A 25,824-nucleotide genomic window follows, 5' to 3' on the forward strand; every position below is an offset into this window, starting at 1 on the left:
CCATAAAGCAATAAACCCTTGATCTTATACAAGGGTTGCTTAACCTTGTAGGTACTGTGCAATTATTACGGGATTATGTGGACCTTCTGTAGGTGCGACCACTGGTTTAATGTTCTGCACTGTACCTGATCTTTAATACAGTCATACAGTCATTACTCTTATGGGAAAACGCCCACAGGGCTAATGTGGGATAGTTATAGGATGGGTGTGTTAAGATCATTACTGTTTAGATAATTAAAATGGATGCATTCATATTACTGTGTATTTAAAAAAATAAATAAATGGGATTGTGAGTAAGTGTGTCAAAATGTGTTCATCGTGGCAAGTCCTAACTAACTCATCATGCATTAGGAACTGTGGAAGGCTAGCTGTGCCCGTCAATGCATTAATCCTATTTCCCATAATATGCCTCTATCTGGACCTGATAAATTAATTCATTGGTTTCAAAACTAAAACCGACTTCATTAAAGGTTCATGTGTCGGCCTTTTCAACTTTTCACTTGGGATTTTACTGAGAGCTATTAAATATTCATTCCTTCCTAATTATCCGTAATGAAGGAAGTGTAGTACTCAAACCTTTCCCATGGGGTTCTGTTGCACGTTGTTTTCAGAATCAGTAGACTGCTGCTTGTTTTTGCTTCTGCTAAAGTGTCATCGCTGTCATTTAGAAAGATAATGGGTGACTCCAAGGTCCTGATTCCTATCGAAATACTGAAGGTCCCACATAAAATACTTTCTTTACCCACCCTAGCATGGAATAGAAGAGCTTTATAAAAGAGAGTACATTTTCATAGGGCTGCGCTGTGTAGATCTCTATAGATAGATGTGTTGTCATCTGAAGCTGCTGTACTTAAGAAGACAAAAAAAAACCAAAATGACCAGGGGCAACATGGGATGGCCACCAACAGAGCTAGCTAAATCAGCTGGCTGAATCCTGCTTATGATTCTTCCAGAATTAGGTTTCATATTAAAATGACTAATGCATGACTTAAACTGGGGGTGTGCTTGCTTTCCTGTTGCCTAGGTCTATTATGATATATACAGTATAGCACAAAGAGCCAAAAAAAATATAATCTTGCAATCTAAACTTCCTCATGAGACAGTCTTGGTCAAGTTCCATTACATCTGTTTCATGGCCAGATTAGTTATATTAATGATCTGGTGCACAGTTCTATTTTAACCCTTTGCTGCCCAGTGTCTAATATATTTGACATTGAGAAAACAGACATTTAAATAGGTATGGGAACATGCCAAGCGCAGTAAAGGGTTAAGATTATGTTCAAGCAGTTTTATAATGTACATTATCCCGTAAAACAAATGGTTTTCTGACCACATATGACTTTATATTTGTTGTATTAAATAAATACTGTAGGCGGTCATATTTGCTGTTATGTAACCTTTTCCTGATTTATGCGGTTCACTTCTGTATTCTGATTTATCCAAATGTTTGTATTTCGTTTCCAACGTCCAATCAAGCTGTTTTGCTGTGTGCGCTACACACGGACAATAATGAAACCACAATACCTTGGCCTACAGAATATGTACAGTACAGAATATATCTTCCCCACACTCCTCTGTTGTGCTTTATCCCCTCCCCCCTACTCAATCACCCCCAGGGACATACCCCTGGGGGTGATTGAGTAGTTCAGTGTTTAAATCCAGTCTATTATCACTGTAAATGTGAATGAAGATTGGTGTGAGCTGTTCTGGTGGTTTGTTAATAAGGTAGACTTCTATGCACTAGGAACCAGACTTGGTATTCCAACAACCAACAGAGTGAAAATGTGTTCTAGAAATGGTATAGAAATGGGCTGAAGAGTTGAATAACACAAAAGCTGTAGCTGTACCTGGTGGAGGGAAATAGGAACTGCATGAAGCAACACACCTGTAGTATAGCAACAATGTACAGAGAATGTGTTGTGTTTTCTTTTTAGAATTGCCTGGAAGTGTTGTGTAGTCACGGCGGACTAGACGTTGAGAAGAGAGATAAATGCAATCGAACCGTTCATGATGTGGCCACAGACGACTGCAAGCATCTTCTGGAGAATCTGTGTAAGTTGTGGTGTGTGTGTGTGTTTTTTTTTTTTTTTAATGTATGTTGTGCAACAAGAAGTGAAGGTGGCACTGAATGATCATTTTATTATAGTGTACAATATTTCTATATTCATACTGGTATTCCAGACTATTCAAAATTGAAAACTAAATAAAATTATAATGGAAAGAATGACTTTCTCAGCTTTTCCAGCACACTCATTTTAGTTAATCGTCTGATGACAGTGCCAAAATGCACAGGTTTTTTTTTTTCTCTCTGTCTTACTGTATGTAGCATTCTACTAATTCATGTGAGTTCAGTTCATGTTGTTCAGATAATAAAACTTGTCTTCCAGTATCTGATTATTGCATTTCCCTTAAAATACACCTATGTTGTGTGCAGTAGGCCTGTAGTTTTTCATCTGTTTATTAATGACTGAAAAACCTTTAATTCCAGTTAATATTCAGAATTGTTAGTAGGGCTGCCTAACATGATGCATTCAGTTCAGAACTTGTGTTACAAGAATCAATATGTTGAAAGTGACCTAGTTAAACAGAGCAGCACTTCTGGCAAAAGAGGTGACCCATTTGTTTAACCCCAGATTAACAACAAACTGGGGACTTGATTTCCCTATTAGCATTTATATCATGTGTCCCATGTGGTCTTGTTTATTCTATGCAACACTGTGACAGTCGATATTCTGCAGGTACAAAAATGTGTTTGCATATAAAACTTTTCTTTCACAGATTCATACAAGGTGCTTCTGCAGATCTCCCAGAGCCCGAATGAACAGATCTGTGCAATGGATATTCTTGAAGATGGAGTAACTATAGGGGTACTTAATGTCCGCAAGCACACCACCTGGGATGACCTGTCCAAAAGTTTGTCCCAGGCAGTTACAAACCACTTCCACCTGCTCTCCAGGGGATGGGAAGAGAAGGGCTCTGCCTTTAACACCAGTGCACAAGCTCCTATCGGCCTCGGCTCAAACAGCATATTTTCAGTCCAGATAGGTAGGACTTTTTTTGAAAAAATAATCTAGTCCAAAAACAATCTTTTTTTTTCAGAAAGGATTTGTATTTGTGGGTAGTTGTCCTGGAGTGGCTACGGCCTCTGCTACAGTAAGTGACTGTTCAGTGTCTGCTTCATTGTTTCACAGACTCATTCGCTTTGTGTTTAGATTCTGGCTGTCCCATAGTAGTTCGCTGTCCCTGTTCATATTTGCAACTTTCTTCTAAACTGTTAACCTTGTCAGTGGCAAGGGGTGCACTCGAGCGTGTTTAAAATAAGCATGTCTCATAACCAGGGATCCTAGGAATCTGATTGCTGGGGATAAAATGCAGATTTTCTATGTTGTCGGAGATTTTTTTGTCTTGTTTTACACTTGGGGAGGAGCAAAAACCATGCAAGGCTTTTTTTGTTTGTTTGATTATAACCAAATGAATACACGTGTCATATATAAACATTAACACAGGCCACTTTGTTTTAAATTTGTGTAAACATACCTGCTTAATAAAACTGCTTCCGGTATTGAAGTTCAGTGTTGAATGAGGCTTCAGTTTACTTCAGTCAGTATCCAGAGCTGTTCAAAACCAATAACAATCGCCCCTAAAGATCGGATCAACGAGTTTGGCAAGGATGAATTTCATGTCGATAGTAGTGTGCTGTTTTGTACTTCATGCAGCAAGGCTGTAGATTACACTCGTAGGCAGACGATTGTAGAACACATGGGAAGTGCTAAACATATATTGGATGAAAGGAAAACGTAAAAAAGTGTAACAAGAACAACAATACATACTTCCTGTGTTAACTGTTACCCAATAGTAGTGTTTGTGTGTCTTGTAATGTGGCAGGGAAACTTATTTTACTCGCCGAATAACACAGATTTTTAATTTTTTAATCAGAGAATTTCATTTCTTTATTGTGGAAAACTAGAATCCCTGCCAATAACTCTTTGAAGATCGTGAGATATCCTTACATGTTAACTGATTGCCTTTATTTTGATACCAAGCACGTCTTTGTCTAACTCAGGGAAATGGGAGTAATCCTTCTTCAAAGTTCACATGGTGAATTTTTCGTCCTTCCTAGGATTGCAAAAAGTTTCCAGCACTCTATTTGATAAGTACATTCTTTACAGTACCCTGCTTATTACCAAACAGTACACTGTTTTTAAAAATATGATTGTATTCTGCAAGTTGCAAAAAGCACTATCATGCAGCTTCCGCTGACTTGTAGATTCAATGCCTGAGAGAGACGTCAGGCAATTCAGAGTAAATGTGCCCCATCTACAGGACTTGGAAACTTTGATAATGGCGCTATTTGGATTGGTATTTTATTTTTATTTTCAGGGGATGAAGCCTTTCTATCTGTTTTTGTTATGTATGCAAGGTCTCTTTGTGCACTACTGTTTTTCGATGAAAATGCTGAAACTGCTTTTTATGCACAATGGGACATCAATTAGGTTGGGCCCTACTTTGAAGATATGAAGTGATGAATCTGAATACCACTGCCTTAAAATGCATTACATAAAACTCATGAAAACACGGATGTCAAATAGTTGTATTTCTCGGTATAAGTTTGTCTGTAAAAGTAAGGGAAATGCCAGGAAGGATGTCATTTTTAATGATTTACGCAGCGGCTACTGTATATTGTAAACAATGATGTAATGATCTACAGTATAATCTTGATTACAGCTGTAAAGTCAGTGACACTGCTAGCAGGATGTAGCATTGTGAACATAAGAAAGGTTACAAACGAGAGGAGGCCATTCGGCCTATCTTGCTCATTACGTTGTTTAGTAGCTTATTCATCCCAGAATCTCATCAAGCAGCTTCTGGAAGGATCCCAGGGTGTCAGCTTCAACAACATTAGTGGGGAGTTGATTCCAGACTCCCACAATTCTCTGTGTAAAAAAGTGCCTCCTATTTTCTGTTCTGAATGCCCCTTTATCTAATCTCCATTTGTGACCCCTGGTTTCTTTTTTCAGGTCCAAAAACTCCCCTGTGCTTGAATCAGATCGCTGTGTAGTTTCAAGACTGAATAGATTCAATTATTTTAGCCTGTCTGTATATGACATGCCTTTTAAACCCTGGATAATTCTGGTTGCTCTTCTTTGCACTCTTTCTAGAGCAGCAATATCCTTTTTGTAGCGAGGTGACCAGAACTGAACACAATATTCTAGATGAGGTCTTACTAATGCATTGTAAAGTTTTAACATTACTTCCCTTGATACTTGCATGAAAGGAAATAAAATAAGGATATGTGATGAGAAGTTATGTAGTACAGTTTAAGGATGTTTGTATCATTTGAAAACAAGACGGGAGGTAAGAAGTTAAGGTTTTGCATAAATACACAGCATAAAACAAGGAAATAAGAGGTTAGAAGTCAGTAGCTAAACTGAGCAGATAAAAAATGTATATAAAGTATTCTTACTGTAGTTATCATCTCTCCTGAAGATCAAAATCTTGTAAGACGGTCTACTTTGTCACTGTTTGAGTTAAAAGTCCATATATTTATTTTAATCTAGATCACATGTTTTTTCTGCTGGGGCTGTTTTAAAATGGGCTTTTGTTGAAAAATGTCTTTCATTGTGGTTCAGTAAAGGAAATGGTTCTACATTTCTTTTTATAGGAGACACCACTTGGTACCCAGGCCAGGCTCTGGCTCTTACACCTCAGGATTTGTTGAAAAGATGTTGCTCTCAACACATCACAGTTAAGCTGAAAGGTGTGTTTTTTTACATTGTACATGTTACATTTTTGTATTTGGATTTAATTTGTTATTTCTAGCAAGGATACATTTTACAGAATATAGTTACTTATGATGCCAATAAGGCATCTTTGTGAGGGGAACTTTTATTTATTTTCGAATCCCTGCCACAGCTGTTTTGTTTTAAACTCTGGCCATATCGATGATACAGGTCACACACTTTTTAAAATACGTATTTCACGGGACTTGCATCTTGATTATAGATGCAAGTCCTGTTACACTTAAATAATAAAAAGCTAGTTCTAGTTTTAATTGCAAGAATTTAGCTTACATGATTTAAATATGCTATCTATTCATAGAACTGTTATTAAACACAATATATCCCGAAAGTAGTTAATAGGTTTTTTTGGTCAGGTCCGGTGGGTATTAAGCTAATATATAGAGAGGACAGTTGACAAGCTGATGGTTTGATAGGTAACTCTTTTCCTTTTACAGATCTTGGCAGTGTGCCTGAGCCTTTAATGCATGGGGGTTTAAAGATGTACTTGAATTCATTAAACTTTCAGGGCTACTCTTTTGTAAAAAAAAAAATAATTCTTTACATGTTTTTTGACAGGTTTGCAGGAAACGTCTCTCGATAGCTTGGCCTATGCATCTCTGATCCCGCTCCAGATGCTTCAGAACTACGTTCGGCTGGTATGCTAATTAGCACAAGAGGATTTTATGTGTGTTCATGTCATTTCTTTCTGCTGTCAGTCAAGCCTTGGGTTAAACACTTTACACCACACCACAAGGACAGCAAAAGTCAAACAAGAAAGACTCATAATTCATTAGACTATGTAGCTCCTCGAGTATAACATTTGGTAAATGACAACTTTTTAAAGGATACAAGGCTTTGGAAGACATACATCTGCTAAGAACTAAGTGTACTAATTTAATGAGTTGTTCCGTATCTTAACTGGAGTGAACATGGAGTACATTTTAAATTCGAACATTTTAACTGGCATAATACTCTGGTATTGTAATTTTAAATATTGTATCTGTTAGACATGTGTATATGGTAAGTAGTATTTTAAGGGTGTGCTTATCTAATATTCAGTTTTCTATTGTTTTCAGTAATCCATGTTCTCTACAGCCACAGTATTGAATGGGTTTACGAACACGTTTGTCATTTCAAGCCTTGCCACTTCTCAGCCCACTGGTCTTATTCAGTATTGCGGCTGTCAGCTGCAAGTTGAAAGATTATCCTTCTGAATCACCTAATATACTTGAAGAGGAATGGCGAAAAATATTTGCATTATTAGATTAATTGCAGGATGCTTTTGAAATTGTCACAGATACAGTATATTTAGTAATGTGTGTGCTCCCTCTTCTGGTTATGTGTGTAAATGCAATATAAAAAGAACATACCTATATTATTTTTGTTTTAAGTAAAAAATGCAAGTTATGGCGAGTGTATTTTCTTTTATTTGTTTGGTTTTGTCTGTTCTGTTTTGATTAGGTGGAACAGTATCGCAATGTTATCTTCCATGGGCCTGAAGGCAGCTGTCAAGAGTACTTAGCCCATCAGATTGCACACTGCATAAAGGTAATAAAGGCACAAAGCACTCTTTTTAAAGCAGGCTTTTTGTTTAATGCATCCATAAAACCTTTTATAAAAAAAAATATATTTTCACACAGCACAAACAAGAAGCCTTGGGAATCCGATGTGAAATGGTAAAAATCGAAGTGGATGCTAGCTTGTCAAAAGAACAGTTGGTGGAGTATTTCATTAGCTGTGGTTAGTAGTTCTTAATTTTTATCTATAATGGGCATGTCTTTTATTAATCCTATTTATAATGTGCAGTTCAGTCTAACGGCCAATAGATGTTCAAGCATTGTATATATATATATATATATTGTAAACGACTCACCCTCACTCGGGTTCGTTGCCCCTTTAAGAACTTGACCCAGAGACGAGAAATGGATTTTTTCCAGCGCTCACGCGCTATTTTTTTTAATAAACACAAAAGTAAATCAAAATACACAAAATAAACCCCTAGCTCTTTCTGAGCACTAACTACACACGCAGGAACCTAACTATCACAGGACGGCTACGCCGTTTCCCTGTACCACAAAACTTAAGCACACAAGTTTGCACTGTACCTTACTCGGGACTGCCAGGAAGCAGAGCACTCCTTTCTGCCTCCTCCCATTCAGCAGCCTCGAGCAGACTGCTTGCTCTCTTTTTAAACTCCGCACCTGGGCCTAATTTCCAATAACGCCCAGGTGCGGATGATAATTAACAATAAAACAATTAAACCAACACAAATCAAAACAGTGCATTTCTCTCTAGCAGGGAGGTTTTAACCCCCTCCCTGCTGTTTCTCATACCCCGCTATGTTACAATATATATATATATATATATATATATATATATATATATATATATATATATATATATATATATCTCCAGTAGTTAAACAAGTCATAACCAGATGAGTGTGATTTAGTCGGATTTCTATGATTTAGAGAAGGTTTTGCAAGAGCCTAATAATATATCTAATTGATTGGGTTCACAGGTTTTTAATAGTAAAACTGTAATACCAGCATAGGGTAAGGCTGATTAGGACAGTCCCCGTAAAGATAATTTGCAATCTTGTATATATACTCTCTTGTGTGTAGCTATGTATCTCCAGTCTCATAACTGTGCTGGTTTTGTCAGGCTTTCTCGTTCCAGTGAAGGATTTGCCAGGGACCGAGAATGTAGTTGTTGTGCTGGAGAATTTGGAGAGAGCCGATTCACTGGCTGAGCTTTTAGGAGACCTTTCTGAGCCTCTAGAAAGCAGGACCCCAGGGAGCTCAGTCATCCTGCAAAACAGTAAGAACTGTGCTTGGCTGGCTGCCTGCTTACGTACAGTACACTGCATCACCTATCAGCAGGATGAATGTAAAAGCTTATAAGTAAATAATTGATTCTAACAAGGGGGCATTAATCCAGAGCCAACATTTAAAAAATTGACAATTTGAGTGCCAATGAATAAACAACTTTTAAAATGTATAGATATTGGTACACAGTATATTTGTAATCCAAAATAAGTCTTAAAAAATGATAAAAGATAACCAATTCACCAGACGCTGAAAATACTGAAAGCATTGTACCCTGTGCATGTATCACTCAGTCATGTATAGTAATATAATACTTAAGTTAAACCTTAAATGATTAGTATTGTAAGACATATGACACTATGCAGTAACTGGTGTAGAGAGAGAGTTTTGTTTCAAGATATCTTAAAATATGGGTGATATACAAATAAATTGTATATAAAAAATAAACTGTGCTATAAAAAAAGGTAGAAGTCAAACAATACACAATAGGGGCTAAAACACCCCTCTATTTTTTCATGATCAAGAGGAAATGTGATGGAATTATGTCAGTGTTACACGTACTGTACATTCGGTTGGAGAAGTGAAAGAAAGATTGACTGTTATCTAATGCTTTCAGATACAAATGAAAATAGATTTTAAAATATGACATTATGAGCCACAATAGTGATTACTGTTGTTTTTTTACACTTGTAAAGAAAAAGTTCCAGCTGGACTTTTATTGTATAATTAATTACTTACTGGCATTTTTTCTCTCGCGGAATGGTCAGTCAACTTCTGAATCATTAACCGTTTAATTTAACACAACAAAACTTTACGTCGCTAGCGTGGACACAAGCATGACTTGGATTTGTATCTTCATGGGAGTAACATTCAAAAACTCAATAACTTTGTTTTTAAATTAATCGTGTACATTAAGAACATATTTATATATAATTGCTCTGTAGAGCTGTTCCCAGAATGCATTGATACACGTTATTTCACATGCCCCAGAAATGGCTATATTTTAAACATTCCGTCATTTTCAAGGTTTAAATGAAAAAAACTAAAATATGAATCGGGAGACTAAATTATACATTTCAAAATAGTAAACTTACTATGAACAACCGTCTTTTTACTTTCCATCCAACAGAGAATTAGTCATCTATCAGGGGAGCGTAGCAGCACATTATTTTGATAATGTTCTTGACCAATCATATAAATCCATAGGCAGGCGAGGCTGACTGAGTGGTTTAATAGTGATTGCCACCAAAGCTGACAAATAAATAACTTCTCACTATCTTGTTACCAAGAACTAAGGTAAATAAGTCATCCATTGTCATGAGTTCATTTTGAGAATATGTTAATGATTGTTCAGTTTCTGTGACTAGACTGCTTTCTAACAGAACTAAGTAAGAGTGGATGGAATGCATTCACATTGGATGAAAAGCAGATGCAATAAGTCCCAGTACCCAGTACTGGCATCAAAATAAGTCCTGGTACAGAGTACCAATGAGTACCGGCAGAATTTCACCCCTGCCTAGAAGCACAAACCATATTACCATACCAGCAAATCGACCATTACAGATTTTCAAGAGACCTATTCCGTGTTGGAATGGATGGGTGCAGTCACATTTTAATATTTTGTGGAGTTTCCAAGGATACCATTTACTTTTTATATTTAAAATAAAAAATAAAAAAACACTGAAAATGATTAAACTAGTCTCCCTATTTTCTTCATTAACAGCACAGGAAACCCACAGTGCATATTACTTCCAGGAGAGCAGCTTCCTGATTGGAACCCTGGCAAGGTCCTGTCTCCACGGCGCCGAGTTACTGGTACAGCAGCATTTCCGCTGGGTACAGCTGCGATGGGATGCAGAGCCCATCCACAGCCTGCTTCAGAGATACCTCAGGAGAAAGCTGGTTGATAAGGTCAGAATAAATGCAGTATTGTACTGTGTTGCTGTTTAGCTGCATTCTGCTCCTGGTACTTTGGAATATAGTATACACAATGATTCTGTACCTGAGTGGATCGAAGTATCCAAGAAATTGCACAAATAGTGTACATGATGAACAGCTAAAGAAGATGCCTGCTTTGTCCCAGTGAAATAGCTAATCATGTATGTAGGAGGCTGTGTGGTCCAGTGGTTAAAGAAAATGGCTTGTAAACAGGAGGTCCCTGGTTCAAATCCCAGCTCACCTCACTGACTCGTTGTGTGACCTTGAGCAAGTGCGATTGTACCGAAATACTTTGTCCAGGCCACTATAAGCATAATGATCTCTATATTTCTAGTTTCATGTAAAATAAATGATTGATTTCTCTGGAGACGGATGGCAATAACAGAAAATGGTTGATTGCTAATTTAACATGCAATCTCAGTAGTGGTATAAGCTTTCAGCTGTGTGTGATTTTATTGTATTTATTTATTTATTTATTTTTTATGATTTAGATAATGTATTAATTTTACTAGTGAAATTTCAGGTGCAGCTTTTATTATTTTTTATAATAAATGCAAGATTCTGTTCTATTACTGCATACTAGTGGAATTCTTCAAATTCTTCAGTTTAAAGGTCAAATGCCACCTCCACCTGACTTGGTTTCTAAAGCTCTGGGATGGATTTGTTCTGTCTGGCACCAACTTAACTTCTGTCTGTCTCGCCTGGGAACACCGGAGGCTCTGATTGGACCAGAGATTTTCTTCACTTGTCCGATTGTGCCCAGCCATCTCCAGTCTATTGTCAAGTAGGTCTTTCTACAGGCAGGGATTTCTGGAGATTTTGTTTTTGTTTTTCATGTGCTTGTGTATTACATCAAGATTACATTTGGATCCATTCAATTTATTGATTAATCAGTAATGGGAGTTAATCACATAATTTGGTGAAATGAAACATTGTTTTATGAAAGTGAAGTAACATGGTAGGTGAAAAAACAATTAAAGTGATTTAAAGACTATATCAGACTTTGCAAAATGTCAGATAAAGATAATTAAATGTAACCCAGTTTATACAAAATCTTACATTGTTAGATTAATCATGCCTGACATGTTTTTCAATATATATTCATTCAGTGAGTCTTGCCCACATCCTATGAAGTGGGCACATAAAACTGAAGGTTCATTCTAAAGGAAAGGCTGTGTTGTGGGCGGTTATCTTTTTGACTTTCTCTGTACCTGATTTTTATAAAGTATTAAACCCCTTTTGTTTGTGAAGGTGGCTGTCCAGGCTGTGGAATGCAGTGATTGTTCTCCGAGTGGAAGAAGCCATTCTCTCGAGAGTGAGGGTGAAGAGGTCTCTGGTGCAGGTCCAGTCGTCAGGCAGGAAGAGCCTCAATCAGGGGCAGCAGGCTGTGGTCAAAGCTGCACTCAGCATCCTGTTCAACAAGGCTGTTCTCCAGGGCTGCCCTCTCCCTAGACAAGGTACTGACACAACTATTGTACTTATTTTGGGTGAAAATCATTATTATCATTATTTATTTTTTAGTAGTCGCCCTTATCCAGGGCGACTTGCAATTGTTACAAGGTATCACATTATTTTTACATACAATTATCCATTTATACAGTTGGAGCAATCTAGGTAAAGTACCATGCTCAAGGGTACAGCAGCAGTGTCCCCACCTGGAATTGAACCCACGACCCTCCGGTCAAGAGTCCAGAGCACTAACCACTACTTCACATCTTAAGCTGCTTTTAGCTCCTCGATTTCCAAGTGTCTCTTGCATCAAATGTGCAGGGACTTGATATATGAAATATCCCTTTTAATACAATCCATCGTGGCTCTGACGCCCAGCTCTCTTTTGAAGTCAGATCTGTTGTTGACACAAGCTTGAGCTAAAAGTACTTTGTAATTTAGTGATAGACAATGTATTTGCAGGTGGCAGATTTGTACTTTTAATAGGGATTTTGTGGTTGCATCTATGCACGTATATTTATTTATTTTTAATTGAAGCAATGGAATTTGGAAAAATAACATTAATTTGAATTTGCTAAAAGCAACTTGGTAGAAAGACACAGGAGATCATTTAATTAAACAGCAGCAAGTTCTTACTAAGAAGATTTAACAGCACAGGCAGGAGGGGAGATTTAGTAAGGATAGCATTTCTCCTCCTTGCTGGGCGTGCAAACAGGTTTAATGTAAGCTACACTGTCTGGTTTTTTTTTGTTTGTTTTGTTTTTTTTTCCTGACAAATAGTGTAGAACCAGAACAATGCAATAAGAAGAAAAGTAATTCCTTTCATTCTTTCTGGGGAACAGGTGAAAACCTGGAGTGGTGGTCCATTTTGAAATGTACAGGGTGATTAGAAAGAAAGTTTAGCACATCAACGCACCATGTCATAGATGTTGTAAACTTACTTTCTAATCACCCTGTATATAAATGCAGTACAGTTGACTGAAATACCAAGCCTCCCTCTGTCTACAGTATTAATAGACTACACATATTCAGCCTCTTGTTTTCAGTCAGTAATAAGGATTTGTTACTCTGTGGACGAACTGAGCATCCACTGCAATCTATATTTACTTTCAGGCCAATCAGTCTTGATGCCGACTAAAAAACAGGTCTAATACTGTATCTGATTTAATCTTGTAATGCAGAAATAGAAGAACATCTGTCAGAGTTCCAGGGAGGTAGCTTCCCCTTGTCTGTGATCACCAGTTATAAAAGTGGCAACAAGAAAAGCAGAGACAGTGGCTCCTGGAGGAAGGCAAGCACCAGCCCTCGGAAGAAGAGCGGCCATTCTCTCTCGCAACACTGGAGTAAACAGGCGGGACAAAAAGAAGGTACGGTCTGCAGCCGGTTCAGGTTCATTAAATAAATGTGCTTTTTAAACAAAAATTGGACTTAAAAAAAAAAAAAGCCCATACGTTTAAATTCCCTAATGACAGTGATGCATTTCTGTGCATCCTATGGAATCAATTGGGGCGACATTGATGAACCAGAATGGGCAATATTAAAAAAACATTGCTAATTATTTCCTTTAATTTTCTAACAGCTTGAGCATGTTAATTAAGGGGGTATTGTGCAGGTAATTCTTGAAGTCATATGGCACAGTCAGGACTAGTCTTTATGAAAGAGGTATGCATGATGAAAAATGATGCATCTTTTTTTCTTATAGGTGCTCTGTCAAAGACTGATTTAGACATAAGTTTCAGCAGAATTAATTCCCAAACACAAAAGTAAGTCATCATACTTTATTTTAAATAGGATTTACCATTATTATTATTTACCGTCTTTTTTTTTTTTTTAATTCTGGCTATACAAAACCTCAATCAATATATACTAGATTATGTACATATTCCTCTTGGAGCCTTGTAGTGAAAATGCTGTTATGCTGCTGGTCTTCTGTGCCAATTGCTTTCTTCAATGAATATGAGACATCTGTTACTGTAATCTCTAATATTAGGCACAAGAGACCAGCTATATGATAGTACGTGGAGGGTGAGGCTGTAATAAAGATTTTAGGGTCCTACAATATCACAGCATGTGTGTGTGTAGGTTGTATGCAGATGGAGCCCATGATCATGGTAATACTGTGCTTTTATTAACATTTTGACACTACATCTGAAATATAGGAACAGGTACTGTATAGTGTTATAGACAGTGAACTTTAGAAAGAGAATATTAAAACTGTGAACTGGCTTCCAAGCGCCACTAGAGGTCAGTAACCCAAAACAGTAAAAAAAAAAAAAAAACAGGATGCCATAGTGACATTGTAAGGTGTTTCCATGAAAAAGAAGTAAATAAAGCACTTTATGTAAAAAAAAAAAAAAAAAAAAAAAAAAACATTGCGCAATTCTGAAGACACGTTCCGGTCTCAAGATGTGAAATACATGTTGCTACAGTCTTTTTTACTTTATTATTTTATTTCTTTATGCATTATGGCTGAGTTTACTTGTGCAAAAAAAAGTATTTTCAAAATCTCTTCAGGTCTGTGGACGGTGACCAGCCAAAAGCTGCAGGACTTGACCAGAGATTGTCCCTTTGCTCAGATGATGAAAATGACCTGATGCAGGAGCTTCAGAGCATGTGCTCCAGCAAGTCCGAGCCTGACATAAGCAAGGTGCGACCAGTCTGCTTGATTAACCTTCAGTTCTGATCTGATGCTAAAGTAGATATTATCTCCATCACCTTTTATAGTTGTAATAAAATACTTTGTAGAGTCAAACCTTTTAAAAGGCAGCATGGTCATGGCTCCCATTTTCCCCATTTTGTACATTCTCATTATAAGACAGAACACGATACAAGGTTCAGTAAACCTCAATACGTGATCCCACTAATAACCTACTCCTAATACAGTTTTATAAATACCCAGTACCACAACTAGTTTAATATACAAGCCATAAACAAGTCAATCCTTGAACTTAACTTGCTGTATTTCAGATTTCACAAGAGAAGGAGGATTTCCTTGTGTTTCCGGGCTCTCCAAGCGGACAAATGCCATCGAAGGCAGATAATGACCTAACCGTTCAGCCGCAACCACAGAAGGTAAAGCAATGAGCAGTTAAATCTTTGTGTTTTGCTTAATTATGTATCAAAAATAACCAATGCCCTTTGTTCCTCCAAACAACAGTGAATCACTTTATTGAATGGCTATTTGTCTGTCTGTACATGCAGATCTACTGTGTGACCTGTCTTGTAACACTTGTAACAAACTGGGTTATAGACATGTAGTAATGGGAACACACTTCAATGCTGACGAGGGATGATACCACTGGAGCAGCTGAATGGACTTTGCTTGCTTGTGAAATTGAGTTGAGACCTCCTCATGGGTGGATTCTATATGATTCTAAGATTTATTTTAAGAGCAACAGGATATCACCCTGGATTTAATCAACGGCCTACCCTTGGTTGGCACAGGGTTCCCAGTTCAAGGACCTGAAGACATGTAGACATTTTATTATTATTTATTTCTTAGCTGACGCCCTTATCCAGGGCAACTTACAATTGTTACAAGATATCACATTATTTTTACATACAATTACCCAGTTGGATTTTTTACTGGAGCAATCTAGGTAAAATACCTTGCTCAAGGGTACAGCAGCAGTGTCCCCACCGGGGATTGAACCCACGACCCTCCAGTCAAGAGTCCAGAGCCCTAACCACTACTCCACACTGCTGCCCTGAATACATGCAGACATGCAGCACTAGAATACATAAGTACAATTCACCTACCTACACCACTTGTTTTAATTCAATAAAATAAACACAATCATGCATCCTCTTTTCAGGTTGGTGGCTGTCTCCTGAACAACAGTGCACCTGGGATATGCAGCAGGGATAAACAGATGAGTGAATCTGGGCCAGCAAGTCCAAAGTCCCATCTGCCCATACCTTTAAATACAAATTCACAGCGTCCTCGCAGTAGAAGCAGACATAGCACCAGCAGTAATACAAGGCAGTTGGAGATGAATAATAACTCACCAGAGGAAATTTGGAATCAGCACAGAGATTTGCATGAAAATAACTAGTAGACCTTCTTAAATCTTTATAGAGACCGTTTTTAATTTTAAATGTATGTTGTAAAGTTGTATTACTACAGTTTTTGTATATGTAATTGTAAATGTACTTGTTACACTGTATTACATTGTGTATTGGGGACCATAGTTTATTATATACAAAGTATTGAATAAAAAATAAAAAGAAGTGCTTAACCAGCTTTTCAGGTAAAAACATTTTGGGTCAGTGACAGAATGGTTAATTCTTGCTATTGAATTATTTAGTGTTCTACATTTTAAATAGTTTCAAGATTGGTTTAAGTACCTTTGTTGTTGATGTTATTGTTGTTGTTGTTATTAATCAGGGTGTTACCAAATATGTGTAAATAAGAAATTTAGAAACTTATATGGTATATAACTTGGTGTTGGTTGCATTACACTTGTACAGTAAAGAACTTAAAAAGAAAGAAAAAAAATATTGTACATATGTTTGTAATATGGAGAATTGGGTTCATCAATTTTCACTTGTTTCAAAATGAATGGAATGTGGCAATAAGTAACGTAATTGCAAACACAGGACATTTTCTTTCAACTGCAAGCCATAATAAACATTTTAATTATCCACACGTACCTGCTGTGTGACTCGTGTTTTCAGGTCTTGCATGGATCTGCACATTTGGGCTGTAACTGTTTTGTTTCACGTTTTGAACGTAACAATTGTACATTTGTTCAATTTATAATTTGTGGTATTTTAACTGTAAAATATTTTCTTTAAACTACAGTTTCTGTATTTGAACTGCTTGCAAAAGATACTTTTCTGCATCCAGTACTGTACTTTCAATCACTAATATAAAATCTACACTGCTCAGACATACATAGTGTATAACATACTGCCTATTTAATTTCAATCCCTACTATAAAATCTACACTGTTCAGACCATGCACAGCGTATAACATACTGCCTATTTAATTTCAATCCCTACTATAAAATCTACACTGCTCAGAGTATTATTATTTATTTCTTAGCAGACACCCTTATACAGGGCGGCTTACAATTGTTACAAGATATCACATTATTTATACATACAATTACCCATTTGTACAGTTGGGTTTTTACTGGAGCAATCTAGGTAAAGTACCTTGCTCAAGGGTAGAGCAGCAGTGTCCCCCACCTGGGATTGAACCCACAACCCTCTGGTCAAGAGTCCAGTGCCCTAACCACTACTCCGCACTGCTGCCCTTTAATTTCAGTATAACGTACTGCCTATTTAATTTCAATCCCTACTATAAAATCTACACTGCTCAGACATACACAGTGTATAACGTACGACCTATTTAATTTCAATCCCTACTATAGAATCTACACTGTTCAGATATGCACAGTGTATAACATACTACCTATTTAATTTCTTGTGCAATATGCCAGAATGCAAGTTTTCCAGTGTTCAATTTGCACCGTAATTCAATTAAGACAACAAAAAAAATGCAGTTTTACACATTTACACATTTCTATTTAAAGGAAGGTAGAATATCCAGAGTTCTCCATATAACCATCATTCAAAAGAAAATTGTAAACACAAAATAATTTTTATTTATGACATTTCTGTTCAAAAAGAACAGTCCTCAGTATTTTACACTGTAAAAAAAAAGATACATTTTACAAATGAAATTTGTTTTAGACATGAAGGCAGTGTATTTGCTGCATGTCACTGGAAATATGCAAGTTTTAATTAAAAAAAAATAATAATTTGATGATAAAAACATTAAGATTTTAAATTAAAATTGTCCAGTCATAAAATTTGGTAATTATTTATACAATGTGTCAAAACATCATTTTACAAGGCATATGCAATTTAGTTACTATACCTACAGTATACACTATACTAGAATAACAAACCAGTCACCATTCTCTTGAATGCTCCTTCGGATCACACTTTTATGCTGACCCAATTCATCATGGCATACACTTGCATTATACTACAGAAATGAGTCACCGACCCTGCTAAATTAGACCCTAAAAAATGACATAACTGTAACTGAACAGGCATTCATTTTCTGTTGACTGAACATAACCATATGACTGAAGCAAGTCAAGCTGGCTGTGCTGTCTAAGGTAAATGACATTTTTAATGAATAGATGTCCTTACACAGATAAACTTAGTGCCCGAAATACAAAAGGGTAGGGTAATTTAATTCCTGTTGGCAGGGAGCAGGTAAAATAAAACACATGTATTTAAAATAGACTAAAATGTGTGAGCTATATAAATTGGTTCATAAAAAGCATATATATATATACACACACACACACACACAGTGCTGCTGTGCTTTCGAATCTTCTTTTTCAAGTCGATATCTTTACTATAAGTGAAACCAGGTGCACCAGGGTGTTGTGCATTACAGCCTAGTGTCTTGTACATCCTCCTCTGCCTCCTCTTGTAACGCAGTGATCTTTGGCCGTGGCTTACGCTTGCTGGAGTTCCGGCGATGCAGAGGGTAAAGCTTCATACGCTCAGCACTGCTTATTGCCTGCTTCAATAGACTAGATTCATTCAAGAGCATCTGAATGTTATCATAGGGTTTCACTGAACTGCCTTCGATCACCTATAAACAAAAAATAAATAAAGAAGATTCACTGCTGCGGTCATTGGGACCTCTCACCTAACTTGGAACCTGCGTGGGCCTGGTTGTCTTAAGCACTTGCCACCACCAGAAGGAGCTGTCTGCAATACTGTATTTCCAGTCATTTCCTTTTAAATACTGACAACTACACAGGCAGAAAGATGATTCCAGAGCCTGGAATAATACACTCCTGACCTTGTTTTAAACATGACTAAAGAGCCTCTGTGTGGACATCGGAAAAGGACATCCGTGTGCAGCACGTCGATTTGTGCAATAGCTGGAAAGTTAAAAATCTCTCTCCCTCAGTCTAGATCTATGCTGTACTGTATATAAAAAATAGCATGCATGAAAAAGGGAACTTACCAGAAAAGACTGACACTCAAGCATGGCTTCTAGTCTGTGTTCTGACAGCATGACAGTGCAGTTGGCAAAAGCATGCTTTAGTGTCTTCCTTATAATCTGAAAGGTTCTATAGAGTGGGAAACAAACACATCCTGTAACAATAGGCCCAGGTTAACAGTTCAACTTAAATCTATTGATTTAATTTATTTGTCTGCATGAGACACTCTCACACACAGTGTACAAGTTGCAGAGCACTGTTGGCTAAACAGTATTTATGCAAGTGATTTTAAACAGCTAATTAGAGTTTCACTACAATACAAATGTTTTTATGACAAATCTATTATCCTTTATTTCTCTATCTCTTATTAACTGATGCATGGGCTTTTGCTCCCCTCAGAAACAGCAGCTGCTTACAGTTGAACAACACCAGAGAGTGATCAGATGCCTGGTTGCTCTTCAGAGTCATCAGAAATTGTAATTGCGAGTTTGTTTGAGACATGGCAAAAGGCATCATTTGGAATGACCACATCAAACAGTTCCCTGCGGCCAGTGGACTGTTGGATGGATTCAGACACGTAATGTCTGTGCTGCCTGTGCTCAGACTGCCATACTCACATGGGGTCCAGGTGTGCACTGGGTTCATCCAGAAGCAGGATTTTGGCTTTACTCAGGATTGACCTGGCTAGGCACATCAACTGTTTGTGACCATTACTAAGGACATAGCCTCCATCCAACAGAACAAAATCCAGTTTATCTGGAAACTGCTCAATGACAGACTTCAGGCCAACCTGGAATAAATATTACAAAAAAAAAAAAAAAAGCAGTATTTCAGTTATTTATCATTCATTTATTGTTTTAATACTTTTTCTCAAATGCAATAACAGAACCAGTGCTCATCAACATGCTACAGCCATATGCATCTCCATCCTAGAGACCAGCCAAGTTTAAGTTTAGATGGGACTTCCTATATGAGGAGAGTTCAAGCTGTCACACAGGCAGAACCGCTATTGCTCGGAAGGTCAGGACAGATTACCCAGACTGGGCATGATGTGCAGATCATTAGTCAGACAGCTGTGCCTTGTTAACAGAGGTCTAACCTACATCCTCCTTGAAACAGGAGTCTATATATATATATATATATATATATATATATATATATATATAAATGTGTGTGTGTTGTACGACACCATCTCTCATTGTTGAAAGTGGAAGGCACCAATGAGCAGCTGCCCTAGTGCACTAAGTCCATACTGCAGTATGACGCAGGGGAGTCATTTTAATAATAATAATAATAATAATAATAATAATAAATCTTTATTTATATAGCTCAATTTATGTGCGATACAGCTCAAAGCGCTTTACAAGCAGAACAAAACACAGAAACAAATAAAGTACAATTATTAAAAACAACAAAACTCAAACATATTAATATTAAGAAAAAGCAATATTATAAAAAATATGTTTTTTATCGAGATTTAAAATTAACAATTGAGGGTGAATCTCTAATAAAAAACGGTATAGAGTTCCAGAGTGTGGGAGCATTAAAACAAAAAGCAGCCTCTCCCATCCTTTTACGATTCACCCTCGGAATACACAGGAGGCCAGCATCAGTAGATCTAGGAATGTGTTCCGGCTGGTATGGAATTAGCATGCCATTCAAGTAGTCTGGAGCTAATCCGTTCAATGCTTTAAATACTAGCAATAAAACTTTAATATCAATCCTATAACACACAGGAAGTCAATGCAATGATGCCAACACAGGAGTAATGTGAGCCCTTATTTTCTGTTCTCGTTAGCATTCTAGCAGCTGCATTTTACACATGCTGCAGGCATGATAGAGCTGCTTCCAGTATCACCACTGCCAGAGTGCCTAGCATCGCATCTGCCAGTATCGCCACTGTCGGAGGGCCCCGCGTTGCTGCCTGCGTTACCACTGCCCAGCGTTGCCACTGTCGGAGCGCCCTGGACCACTGCTAGCATCACCACTGCCAGCTTCGCCACTGCTGGAGTGCACCGCAGAGATTTAAATTATTTCAAATAACAACAAAGGGACTGTTTGCCTGTTTCTAAATCGCAATAGAAAGATTATAGAAAGGAAATCATTAAATCGGACATAACCTTGGTAGTTGAACTTCCTTGTCTGTATGTTATTATTATTATTATTATTATCTATTTCTTAGCAGACGCCCTTATCCAGGGCGACTTACAATTCTTTCAAGTTATCACATTATTTTTTACATACAATTACACATTTATACAGTTGGGTTTTTACTGGAGCAATTTAGGTAAAGTACCTTGCTTAAGGGTACAGCAGCAGTGTCGCCCACCTGGGATTGAACCCACAACCCTCCGGTCAAGAGTCCAGAGCCCTAACCACTACTCCACACTACTGCCCTCTTACCTCTATGTTACCTCTTACCTTCCTGACTCATTCAACTACCAGGTAATGCCATATAATCAGGGTGCTATAGCTTAAATGGATTACAAATCATGCAAACTTTATTACCTAATTTGTAACATATTTAAAATAATACTAATAATAATCATCATAAAACTATGGTGATGTGCCAAAATTAACATAAAATCAGCAGTAAAAAAAAATGAACTTTGCTTTGATTCATAATTTGCAGTACTTAACATGACAAATGACTTCCAATCCATGGCCATGAAATAATTAATATTGTTTAATGCCAGCATTTCGCTCCTACAATAGAGAATACAGCGAGTGTCTGGAAACCAGTGCAAGTGTTGGTTGGTTGAGGCGGGGGGAGGGCTAAGCATATGTAGGGTTTGCCACCTGTGGCTATGGGTGAACTCACAGTAATTTGGTTTCTGATTTCTTCAGCACCGTGCTGCACAGATGAAGTAATAAGAGGTTCAATATTATTTTTACCTCTTCAGTAACTCTCCATAGCTCTTCATCGCTCCATTTCCCATGTGGGTCCAGATTCTTACGGAATGTCCCGGAGAATATAAATACTTTCTGGATGGTGCGAGAGAAAATAAATAAATAAATAAATAAATAAATAAATAAACACATTTGATTCAAATGAATTAGAAGCTGAGGATTCCTTCACAAAACACACTTTGTCAACATATGAGAGAGTCAAAATTGATACTGCAGTACAATAAAAACTGAAAAGCAAATGCTGGAGGGGCAGGACACTTGTGAAGTGGGATAATAGGATGCTAGGGAATGAGAAAGCTGGACAAATAGACTAAAGCTTTGTTTACAGTTAGTTAAACCATTAGAAATTCAAGCTATGTCAATCGTGTACATTGGGAAGACTATCATCCGGCATTTCCCATATATATATATATATATATATATATATATATATATATATATAGTAATTTTTTATTGTACAGTTTTAACATAAACTAAAATAAAAGGCCACGGATCAGCCTTGAAGCACACAACACGACATGATGCTCTCAAAAAACAGTTTGCATAATGAAATATTTTGCTGAATGTAGAACAGTGGTCTAAAGAGGCTATGCAGTTCATCTTGATTAGAAGCTTGTTTTTTGCCAAGGTCTGTAAGAACATTATTTTAAAAAGATATCATGAAAAATATGCTCTAGTTTTAGAGAAACAGCTGTTAGACTAATCATGTTTTTGAATGATTGCAGTGTTACCTGTGGGAGAACACCAAATGCTTTTCTCCATTCCTGCAAAGTGACTGAATTCCACGAGACCCCATCAATCATGATCTCCCCGTTTGTTGACACCAGCCGTAACAATGCGGACAGTAACGTGCTCTTTCCTGAACCAGTTCTTCCCAAAATGCCCAACTGAAAAAAAAAAGAAAGTTAACTGAAACCACAATCTCTGTGTAGATAATGCATTTAACTGTAAATGAAAAGGATGTGCACTATGCAAAGGGTTCTTTATATTTATTGTGTATATATTTCATATGTGTGTTTGCATTTTTATTGCCTATAATTTATATACTTTTATATGTTGTCTAATTTCTGTAAGTCGTTTTGCATAAAGGCATCTGCTAAATAATTAAACAATAATAATACAGTAATAATAAAAAAATGGGAATGTATTAAACCATTATACTGGAAAATGACACAAACTGCAGAACAGCTTAATAAAGGAGCCCAAAATGGGGAGGTTTAAAGGTTTCGATTTTCATGCAAATGTCTATTGGTCTCTAACAATCCCTTCCTGAATCTAAATTATACATACTGCCAATATAAAGATTGAAAGAGAAAAAAATAATTAAATGATCAAGAACAAGCTAAATGATTACAGTACAAAACTACTGCATTGCTTGATTTCATTTGACACCAAAGGTGATAACTGTGAAACTTTATGACACCTGGAGCAACTTCCCAAGAGTTATTAAAATGACCCCTAACATAATGTTCCTTAAATGTACCAACTTATGATATGCTATCAAAGCTGTCTTGCTATTTTCCCCTTTTCATGGTCTCTTGCGTGGGTTTACATTTTTGGCATAACAGCTTGGAACTGAAAGTAGAGTTAAAGAACATTCTGTCATGTACTCCCAGTCATTCGTGTTTATTGGAAGAATCATCTCAACTTGGTTTACAGTAAATTAATTAAAATCCTCAGCTTTTCAGAGGATTTCCCCAGTGTCCAATTCAGTGGAATAGGCAAAACACTATTAGTTGAGTTATTATTATTTGTTTATTTAGCAGACGCCTTTATCTAAGGCAACTTACAGAGACTAGGGTGTGTGAACTATGCATCAGCTGCAGAGTCACTTACAATTACGTCTCACCCACAAGACGGAGCACAAGGAGGTTAAGTGACTTGCTCAGGGTCACACAATGAGTCAGTGGCTGAGGTGGGATTTGAACCAGGGGCCTCCTGGTTACAAGGCTGTTTCTTTAACCACTGGACCACACTGCCTCCTATACTGGATCACACTGCCTCCTATTAATTAGTTAATTGAGTTAATTGACCTTTGTAAAACAATCGATAGAAAAATGTACTATAGGCTAACAAGACAACAATAGTCTCAACTAACAACTCAAGTAATCAGAAACTTGCAGTTGAAAAATAAAAAAATAAAATAAATAAAAAAGCTCAAAATCAAGCGGATGTCAAGTTATCTCGAGTGGGAGTCTATAAAGAGAACATTCTAATACATGCTAGTCACAGGCTCTCAGGGATAACATACAGGAACCAAAGCACAGGAACATGCACTGTTAAAAACAGCACACTGCGAAAACCATGATGTATAGTATATGGCATCTTAATTACACAAGTCATGTCTGAGTACATTTCAGAAACCTACAAATTGAATCTAAATTGCTCTAGTATTTTCCTTGTTTGTTTCACTAGCTATGCCTTTGACGTTAAATCGCCAGAAAACTACATTTATTTTTCAGCTGGGTCTTTAGTGGTATAGTTAGCATTGAAGGCACCTTTTAAAACAAAAACCTCTCAAGACCTTTCCTGCTTTCTCAATAAATAAACAAACTTGGTGTAAATAAGTATTTCAACATTGCAGCTAAGCAGAGGCGATTTTCTACATCTGGGCCGCTAAATACAGTTTTGTATTGCCTCAAGAACATATGGGTTTAGTAGCATTTTTATTAACACGGTGAAGAGGAATTGCTACCTCTTTTATGACACTGTAATCACACAGGTGATTGTACAGTTACATCATTAACATAACTCCAATATGTCAGCCATCTTAGGTCACAGGTACACGTGAATGTTGCTATTAGATTTTGAATGAGGAGTTTTCATAACATAGGAAATCTGAAATGGAGGGCTTACAAAAGCGTAGCATGTAGTTTCCTTAAACAGAGCTCCTGTTCTGTATTTGCTTCATTTACTCAGGTCGCTCCACCTCTTATACTATACCTAGAACTGGGTTTCAGATGCACTCTGGGAATTAATCTTTAGTTATTAGCGTTACCACAGGGCACAAACTCTGACCAACCAATACCGAAGTCACTACCACTTAAAATAGTTAAAGAACCACTGAAGGAAGAATTTGCTTCAAACACAGATCCCCGTTCTGGCTGTTACATACACGCTGATGTTTATGGTGGCTTGTTGGCTTTAGATATACTGTATACTGTTGTGCATAAACAGACACGCTGGAAAACAAATCGTACGACTTGCCAAAACAGGTAAATGCACTACACTCCAAGAATCAGATTACATTTAAATTGGACGTCTGCTAAATGTATAAATAGGGGACACTGAAATTCTCTTACGGACAAAATCTTAAATCTGTGAAAAAATGTAGTGGCTGTAAACCACCCTTTATTCACATGCCATTCATTTTAGCTTGTTTCTCAATGTCCATGTAATCACTAACTGGCTTGTTATTGGGCAATGTACTGTACACTTAGTAATTAAAAGTTGAACGGTTTGTCCTTTCTCACTGAACTTAAAGTCTTATTTGAGGTTTTTTCTTAGTTAAAAGTGCATGTAGGCCTAAAGGGGTTTAAAGTACTATTTGTCCCAGGGTATTTAGTAGTAATCCTTTTCAGGAGAAGGCACAGGTCTATTCACACCGGACAATGATGCGATTTGTCCTGCAAAAAATGACACTTTCGCTGTGACACTACCTTTCACACCAGTGGCGAAAGGCATGCACAATGTGATAGGCTACTATCCACTGACTGTGTTCTTGAAAAGTAAAATGTCTTCCAGGGAAGAGGAAGAACTTTTGTTGCTACTTATTTTGATAGTCCTGTTACACAGCTAATACAAATTTAGAAAACGTTATAGCTTTTTGCAGAATACTTATTTCAGTCAATATAAACGAATCCTACACCCCAGCTATATCCAGTTCCCTGGACATTAACTCCCAGTTCTCCCTCATTGGCGTGTATTTGTAATTTGTG

At 37.1% G+C, this 25,824-nt stretch overlaps 2 protein-coding genes across 2 annotated transcripts in view; one reads left to right on the plus strand and one right to left on the minus strand.

Moving 5' to 3' along the window:
• LOC117419751 (cortactin-binding protein 2-like) overlaps positions 1-16,643 on the plus strand; it is a 54,225-nt gene extending 37,582 nt beyond the window's left edge. Inside the window, exons 9-23 of the mRNA XM_058985921.1 lie at positions 1,935-2,052; positions 2,779-3,045; positions 5,663-5,758; positions 6,357-6,436; positions 7,242-7,328; positions 7,421-7,520; positions 8,445-8,600; positions 10,332-10,519; positions 11,152-11,330; positions 11,798-12,003; positions 13,177-13,362; positions 13,698-13,758; positions 14,510-14,642; positions 14,963-15,067; positions 15,811-16,643. Of these exons, the coding sequence (XP_058841904.1) occupies positions 1,935-2,052; positions 2,779-3,045; positions 5,663-5,758; positions 6,357-6,436; positions 7,242-7,328; positions 7,421-7,520; positions 8,445-8,600; positions 10,332-10,519; positions 11,152-11,330; positions 11,798-12,003; positions 13,177-13,362; positions 13,698-13,758; positions 14,510-14,642; positions 14,963-15,067; positions 15,811-16,050 (2,202 nt within the window). The 3' untranslated portion in view covers positions 16,051-16,643. The remainder of the gene's footprint in view (positions 1-1,934; positions 2,053-2,778; positions 3,046-5,662; positions 5,759-6,356; positions 6,437-7,241; positions 7,329-7,420; positions 7,521-8,444; positions 8,601-10,331; positions 10,520-11,151; positions 11,331-11,797; positions 12,004-13,176; positions 13,363-13,697; positions 13,759-14,509; positions 14,643-14,962; positions 15,068-15,810) is intronic.
• A 1,167-nt stretch (positions 16,644-17,810) lies between these two features.
• LOC117419968 (cystic fibrosis transmembrane conductance regulator-like) overlaps positions 17,811-25,824 on the minus strand; it is a 35,440-nt gene continuing 27,426 nt past the window's right edge. The window contains exons 23-27 of the mRNA XM_058985922.1: positions 22,618-22,773; positions 21,872-21,961; positions 19,594-19,766; positions 19,000-19,105; positions 17,811-18,618 (exon numbers count right to left, since the gene is read on the minus strand). Of these exons, the coding sequence (XP_058841905.1) occupies positions 18,412-18,618; positions 19,000-19,105; positions 19,594-19,766; positions 21,872-21,961; positions 22,618-22,773 (732 nt within the window). The 3' untranslated portion in view covers positions 17,811-18,411. The remainder of the gene's footprint in view (positions 18,619-18,999; positions 19,106-19,593; positions 19,767-21,871; positions 21,962-22,617; positions 22,774-25,824) is intronic.

Source organism: Acipenser ruthenus, chromosome 14 (genome assembly GCF_902713425.1).
Source record: "Acipenser ruthenus chromosome 14, fAciRut3.2 maternal haplotype, whole genome shotgun sequence".
NCBI lineage: Eukaryota > Metazoa > Chordata > Actinopteri > Acipenseriformes > Acipenseridae > Acipenser > Acipenser ruthenus.